At 35.8% G+C, this 7,984-nt stretch overlaps 1 protein-coding gene and 1 long non-coding RNA gene across 5 annotated transcripts in view; one reads left to right on the top strand and one right to left on the bottom strand.

Annotated features, from left to right (window-relative positions):
• Positions 1 to 7,984, top strand: part of LOC106873011 (uncharacterized) — a 67,477-nt gene that overhangs the window by 29,704 nt on the left and 29,789 nt on the right. For all 4 annotated transcript variants that reach the window (XR_008267077.1, XR_001409830.2, XM_014920210.2 and 1 more), the window contains exons 3-7: positions 3,176 to 3,319; positions 3,971 to 4,108; positions 5,070 to 5,201; positions 7,063 to 7,179; positions 7,736 to 7,846. Coding sequence is in view for 2 of the 4 variants with exons in the window: in XM_014920210.2 (XP_014775696.1) it covers positions 3,176 to 3,319; positions 3,971 to 4,108; positions 5,070 to 5,201; positions 7,063 to 7,179; positions 7,736 to 7,846 (642 nt within the window). In the remaining 2 variants the exon portion in view is untranslated. The remainder of the gene's footprint in view (positions 1 to 3,175; positions 3,320 to 3,970; positions 4,109 to 5,069; positions 5,202 to 7,062; positions 7,180 to 7,735; positions 7,847 to 7,984) is intronic.
• Positions 1 to 7,984, bottom strand: part of LOC128251303 (uncharacterized) — a 24,852-nt gene that overhangs the window by 11,799 nt on the left and 5,069 nt on the right. The window contains exon 2 of the long non-coding RNA XR_008267078.1: positions 2,243 to 2,527. This is a non-coding gene — a long non-coding RNA (uncharacterized LOC128251303). The remainder of the gene's footprint in view (positions 1 to 2,242; positions 2,528 to 7,984) is intronic.

Raw genomic sequence — 7,984 nt, forward strand, 5'->3', positions numbered from 1 at the left:
CAGGAATGCCAGCTGATTGTTCTGTTCCTTTTCCATGGTGAACTGTATGGATGGATTTATTGAGTTCACATGATCTAACAGCATTTGGACATCTTGCTGGTGGGGTCAGAGAATAAAGGTGTCATCAACGTATCGCAGCCATAGGGTTGGTTTTAGTGGTGTTGATCCTAAAGCCAAATTCTCGAAGTATTCCATGTATATATTGGCTATTATCGGTGATAATGGCGAACCCATAGCTAAACCATCTTCTTGTCGATATATATCAGTGTCCATACTGAAGTAGGTAGTTTCTGTACAGAAAGTCAACATTTCCATCAAGTTTGTTATTGGTATACTAGTGCGTTCTTTTAGATGGGTGTCTAGGTTCCTAGTTCGATTCACGACAGCGACCTGATTAATAATAATAATAATAATAATAATAATAATAATAATAATAATAATAGTAACATCGTTAGGAATGAGAACCCAGGTTCGAAATTTCCCCAAGACACCTGACGAAGGCTGGAGGGTATATCAGCCGAAACGTTGTGTTAACAACAAACAAGATGAGGACAAATATCCGTCAAATGTAAATAATGTAAATATTGTAAATAATGCCTCATCTCTTAAATATAGAACTGTATTAGTTAAGATTAGTTTTGCATATAATATTTCTGTTAGTTTATATTGTAATAAACGTAAAGTTAATGATGGCACGTTTATAATTTTTGATATTTCTAATAATATTTTTCTATCTTAATATAATAAATATTTTTATATACATTCATTTGTTATTTATTGTTGGCTGATATATACATTATTATTATTGTTGTTGTATTTTGACCTGAAGATTAGCTATATCTTTGAACAGAATCGATTTTCGATCGTTTTAATCGGTTTGAATATTTTTTATTTTCTATTTGAAAATTTGGTTATGAAACACGTGTAGTCGTTTTATTATCATTATCTTATGATATTTACTTTGTATTATATTATACTTATTTATCGTGCATTTACTTATTAATTTTTTTCTATATGTGACTGTGGATTATTATATTATACTTATTTATCGTGCATTTGCTTATTAATTTTTCTATATGTGACTGTGTATTTTCATGGATTAGTTCATGAACTTTGGTACTTTTCTCTCAAACTATATATTTATATTTTATACTGTGAAATTTAACTAAATTTTAATTTTTAATAAATTGAATTTAATTGAGTTTTAACCTGTAAACTTGGATTTTTATCCCTATTATTATTATTATTATTATTATTATTATTATTATTATTATTATTATTATTATTATTATTATTATTATTACTATATATATATATATATATATATTCATCAACGTACATACTAAGCTTGTGTACCTGCTAAAAATAACAATCAAACCTTTTTTAAACCGCAGAAGAAAATAACACTGATTATAACTACAGAAATCGACCGTGTGCGAGACAACGGATCTAGAAAATTCTAGCTATATATTGTCTAGCTATATATTGTCTAGCTATATATTGTGTAGTATTTAAACTCATGTGATAACACGTTCTGAGGAAGGTAAGGCTGTAATGCCAATCCAGAAACCGATCCACGTGAATCCAAATACTAGACAGTATATTGAGCTGGATTTTATATAGCTATGTTGAATGCTTTTCTTGACCCGTTTGCTCGAAGACAATGGATTTCTGAAGTTATAATCAGTATTATTTTCTCCGCGGTTTAAATAAGAGATTTGACTGTTATTTTCAGTAAGGGCCTGCAGTTGCCTATATTAAAATTTATGTTATTATCAATGTAATTATATAACCCTAGATAATAGTAGAGTTAATAATATCTTCGCAAATATTTTCTGCTGAATTATTTGTTCCGTATTCGAATTAGATAGATAGATAGATAGATAGATAGATAGATAGATAGATAGATAGATAAGTAAGTGGAGATACGGAAAAAGAGCACTCAACTCTATTGGAAGTTACATTGTTTCAAACATTGTTACAAATCCACTATATGTTTCATAGACTTCGAAACGATGGAAATTAGAGTTGATGTCAACAGAATTTGAACAAGATTGTGAAGACGGACGAAATGCCGCTGAGTGTTTTGTCCGGCATGCTATTGATTCTGTCAGCCCATCGTCTTTCCATCTAACAGTACTTTCTTATGATATTTAACATCTCTGTATATTCTTTCATGTAAAGAATAAAAAGTTTAGAATGGTACAACAATGCACTATAAAACAAGAAATGGACTATATACCTGTTGTAATTTAGTTATCTATAGTCCGATGATATTTCGGAATACAATTTCTTCTTCAGATATTCTTAGATTGAGTCTCTGCTATAAACTGCTTTGCAACGGCTTTTCTTTTTTTCGGAAGCCTCTCAGTAGTGGTCTCACGAAGCTCCTTCCGGAATTCCTCATGAGAGTGCGTGAGGTCAGCTATGTTTCAATCTCGTGTGTGTTGGTACATCTGTAGAGCTACTTCTAAGTTATGTGTTATACGTGCAGCTTCTCTTTTTTTTTCTTTCCTGAGTTGTAATTCTGTGGAAGAAAAAATAAATAAAACTTCTGTACAGAGGTCAATGTAATCGACTCGTCCTTTGTTCAAAATTGCTGAACTTGTATCAATACTAGAAACCAAGATTTAAATTCGGTAAGGTGGCGAAAAAAAACATGAGAAAACAGGCTGAAGGTTGGTAATCAATATATTATTTAGCTACATCTGGATGTGTGTAGGTTCATTCTTAATAACATGCTCATGTATTGTTTATAACAAATAAAAAAGAGGAAAAGAAGGGGGTGAAAAACGAGAAGCTGCACGTATAACACGTAACTTAGAAGCAGCGCCACAGATGTACCAACACACACAAGACTGAAACATAGCCGACCTCACGCACTTCTCATGAGGAATTCTGGAAGGAGCTTCGTGAGACCTCTGCTGAGGCGCTTCCGAAAAAAAGAAAAGCCGTTGGAAAACAGTTTATAGCAAAGACTCCATCTAAGAATATCTGAAGGAATTGCATTCCGAAATATCATCGGACTATAGATAACTAAATTGCAACAGGTATATAGTCCATTTTTTTGTATTATAGTGCATTGTACCATTCAAAACTTTTTATTCTTTACAAACAATACACAATGCTTCAAGCGAATTACAATACTTTCCTATTCTTTCATGATCTTTTCCAGGTGAAAACTCTTTCCGAAGACATCTTACCGACGAACCTCTTCGGCTGATCGCCTCTATTACTTTCTTCACTGCGCTGATCGCAGTTGGTTACTTTCTATTTGGGAAGTTGAGAAGTAGAATGAAAATTCTAACACGTGGAAACGGTATTTTCATTTTATTCTTATATTTCAAAAATTTCTTTAAGACGTTTGATACCCCATTAGTACTTAATTTGTGTGTGTATAGTTTAAGTGTAAATCAGTTTCCTCTTTAGTCACAATGGCTAGCACGTTCAGAAAAGGAGCTAAGTCGACTGGAACCCGAAAGGCTGAAAGGCAAATTTGGCATCATCGGAATATAAACTCAGAACGTAAAGACGAACGAAATGCCGCTAAGCATTTTGTTCGGTGTGCTAACGATTGCTCTAGCTCGCCACCTTAACGAATTTAAATCTTGGTTTCTAGTATTGATACAAGTTCAGCAATTTTGAACAAAGGACGAATCGATTACTTTGACTCCTGTACAGAAGTTTTTTTAATTTTTTTTTTTCCAGAGAATTTCAACTCAGATCCTAAAGACGAACGAAATCATTTTGTCCGGTATGCTAATGATGGCGTAATCTTAGCGTCTTTCGAAATCAAAATATTGGTTTCAAGTTTTCACCCCAGATTAGCAAATTCGAACGGGGGTTGATTCGATTACATTCGTCTCTGTTCTCCAGCGTTATTCATTTTCTCAATCACAGATCGCCTTCTCATATAATAATATTTTATTATGATTTTTAGCGTATCAAACTATTCTTTCATCTTTTTCAGGTAAAGATTCTACCCATAGAAATTTCACCACCGAAATTCTTCTTCGGGGTCTGTATTTTGCTCTCATTATCGCCACGATCTTTCCTCTCGTCATTCCATGTCAGATGAGAATAGAGAAACATCTAAAATACAAACAGGGTATTTTGAATTTTATTCTTTTCTTTCATTGTTCTATTCTTTTAATGGTTTCAGTTTTCTGACTGCATCCATGCTGGAGTACTGTCTGAGGCATTTAGTCGAATGAATCGACACCAGAACATTTTTTAATTTCAGCCTAATAGGTAACTTGTCAATCTCCTTTGCCAAAATATTACGGGTGCGTAAACGCCCTGACTCAGTTTGCCGAACAGTGATAGAGGGAAAAATACACACACACACACGCACGCACGCAAGCGCGCACACACACGCACGCAAGCACACACACACACACATATAGGAAGGGCTTCTTTCAGTTTACGTCTACCAAATCTATTCACAAGACTTTGGTCGGTCCAAGGCTATTGCAAAATACAGTTGCCTAATGTGCAACGTTGAACAGCTGAACCCGAAAGCTTGTGGCTGGTAAGCAAGCCTCTTACCACATAGCCACACCTGCACCAATGCTTAATGCCTCACGGCTGCTTGTCTTGTGTATGTACAGTTAGTTGAAGTGGAAACTGGTTTCACATTTTGACACAACGTCTGCAACTTCAGGGAGAGTCTAAGTCAATTAAATCGATCGCTGGAGTTGCATCTCGTACTTATTTTATCGACCCAAAAAGATTAAAGGTAAAGTCGACCTCAGTGGAATTTCAACTCATAGCATAAAGCCGGACGAAATGTCATTAACATTTTCTCCGGTGTACTAACGATTTTGCAGCATGTCACCTTCGAATTTTGATACAAATACTGCTTCTTGGAGGCCAAGATAAGTCGATCACACCGACCCCATTACTCAAGTGTTAATTTTCCATTCAGAGAATTTGAACTAGGAACGAAAAGCCGGACGAAATGCCGTTAATAATTTTGTCCGACATTCTAAAGATTCTTCCAGCACATCAACTTCTCATGTGAAAATATTCCATTACGATATTTAATAATCTTTCATGATCTTTTTCAGATGAAGATACTTTCATATCGATTTGCATTGTCGCCATTATCTTTGGGATTTTCTCAATCCCTCTCTTCTTTGCATGGCTCATAGCTTTTTACAAACTGTACAAAATGGGACAACAAATGGAGACTGTAACAGGTAAAAAAAAAGGGATTTTGATCTTATTCTTTCTTTCATTCTCCTCTTCTTTTAATTATTTCAGTCATTTGATTGCAGCCTTGCTGGAGCACCGTCCTGTAGCGTTTCAGTCGAATGAATCGACCCCACTACTACCTTTTGAGCCTAGTACTTATTCTATTAGACTCTTTTGCCGAAATTCTAAGTTACGGGGACGTAAACACACCGACACCAGTTGTCAAGAGGCGATGGGGCGACAAGTATAGACACACAGACATACACACATAAACACACACACATATATATTTACGTGTGTGTGTGTGTATGTGTGTGTAAGTAGATGAGGGGCTTCTTTCAGTTTTCGTCTTCCAAATCCACACACAAGTTTTAATCCGAGCGAGGCTATAGTAGAAGACACTTGCCGAAGGTGCCATGCCGAAGGACTGAACCCGAAAGCATGCGGCTTGGAAGCAAGCTTCGTACCACACAGCCACACCTGCACCTATGCTGGATACCCCATTGTTACTTACTTTGCTAATATATAATTGGTTTAAGGAAAAATTTGTCTCATATTCTGCTCCGAGGTCAATTTTGGTGAAGAGGTTAAATCGATTTTATCGATCTCAGTGCGCAGGTGGTACTTATTTTATTGACCCGAAACGATCAAAAATTAAGTCGATCTCGGTGAAATATCTATTTTACCAGCTTATCACCTTAATGAACCTAAACATTGGCTTCCCATTTTTGACCCAAGTCCAACTAAAATAGGCACCGGGATAAGTCCATAACACCAACCCTAGTTCTCAAGTATTATTTATTTTATGAACCCCAAAATGTGAACCCAGAAAGTAAAGCCGTATGAAAAACCACTAACCATTTTGTCCGGCATGCTAACAATCTTACAAGCTCATCGCCTACCCATCTGGTAATACTCCTTTATGATATTTAGCATATTATATTAATCCATCATGTGCTTTTCCAGGTGAAGATTCTCTTCCATCGATTTGTACTATCTGGATTGTCATTGCGTTTTTATCTATTGCTCCTTCCATTGCATGGGCCACAGCTGCTTACTGTCTGCTCAAAATGACAATACAAATGATAACTCAAAAATGGAAAAATGCTATTTTGATTTATTCTTTTAAAATTTATTTTATTTGATTGATGCCCCAATGCTAATTATTTTGGCTCTGTACAGTTGGTTAAAGTGGTGACTGGTTTTATATTTTGGCACAAGGCCAGCAATTTGAGGCAGAGGCTAAATCGAGTACATCGACCCCATTGTTCAGCTGGTACTTATTTTATCGATCCCGAAATGATGACAAGCAAAGTCAACTTCGGAGGAATTTGAACTTAGAATGTAAAGATGGATGAAATGACACAAATCACTTTGTCCGGCATGCCAACGATTCCACAAGCTGGCTGACTTGTATAATAAATAATATTGGTTTCATATTTTGGCACAAGGCCAGTAATTTCGGGAAGGTCGTAAGTTGAATGCTTAAACTCTACTCCTAGCTGGTCCTTATTTTATCGAACCCTAAAAGTATGAGATGTAAAGTATGAGTTAAAATTGAACTCCGAATGTAAAGAAGGGCCAAACGCCGCTAAGCATTTTGTCCGGTGCGCTAACGTTTCCGCCAGCTCATCGCTTTACTAAAGATAAATAAAGACCAGCAATTTTGGGACCGGAATTAAGTCGTATATATCGACACGCAGTGCTCAACTGATATTTAATTTTATCCACTCCGGAATTTGAACTCAGAACGTAAAACCGGACGAAGTGCTGCCAACAATTTTGCTCAATGATCTCACGATTCTACCTGCTCCTTGCCTTCTCATGCGATAATGTTCCATTATGATATTTCATGATCTATTCCAGGTGAAGATTCTCAACAACGAAATCGTAATTCCGCCATTGTTCCTCTGTATGTACCTCTTCCTGAATTCATTGTAATGATAGTGGCTCTTATCTTTTCGTGCAGAAAATGTGAACAGGGTATTTGAAATTTATTATTTTATTTAAAACTAATTATTTTGTATGATTGATATCTCGTTGTTACTTACTTTGGTTACGTACCGTAGGATTTAGTGTAAATTCGTTTCTAGTTTGGTACAAATCAAGCAAATTCAAGGGTGGGGTTCAGTCGATTTCCTCGACCCTAGCAGTCCGCAGCTGATACTTTATCCATCAGTCCTCGATTACTGGTAAAATCGATCTCAGTCGAATTTGAACACGGAATGTATTGACTGACGATAAGCATCTGTGCATTTTCTCCAGTGTGCTCACGATTCTGCCAAATCACCGCCTTAAAACAAAGATTGTTTTAAAATTTTGACACAAAGCCTGCAATATAAGAAGTGGGGTGAAGTCTATTACATCGACCCCAGTGTTCCAGTGTTATTTATTTTATCAACCTCCTATTATGAACTCAGAACGTGTATCCGGACAAAACGCTGCTTAGTGTTTTTTTCCGTGCTCAACGTCTTCTTGTGTAAAAATACTGCATTATGATATTTAGCGTTTTATAACAATCTTTCATCATTATTTCCAGGTGCAGGATGTCCCACATGTCTTCTCGCTAGTGTTGTCTCCATACTTCTTCTAAGCATAGCACTTTTCTATTGGTTGAAGAAGAGAACTCAAATTCGAAAATGGGAAAGAGGTATTTTGATTTTATTCATTTATTAAAAGTTTTGTTTTAGGTGTCCCATTGCTTCTTACTTTGTCTATGTAGCGTTGGTTCAAGTGTAAATTGGTTCCATATTTTAACACAATGCTAGGAAGTCCGAGAGAGGGGCCA

This window comes from Octopus bimaculoides, chromosome 30 (genome assembly GCF_001194135.2).
Source record: "Octopus bimaculoides isolate UCB-OBI-ISO-001 chromosome 30, ASM119413v2, whole genome shotgun sequence".
NCBI classification, from domain to species: Eukaryota; Metazoa; Mollusca; class Cephalopoda; order Octopoda; family Octopodidae; genus Octopus; species Octopus bimaculoides.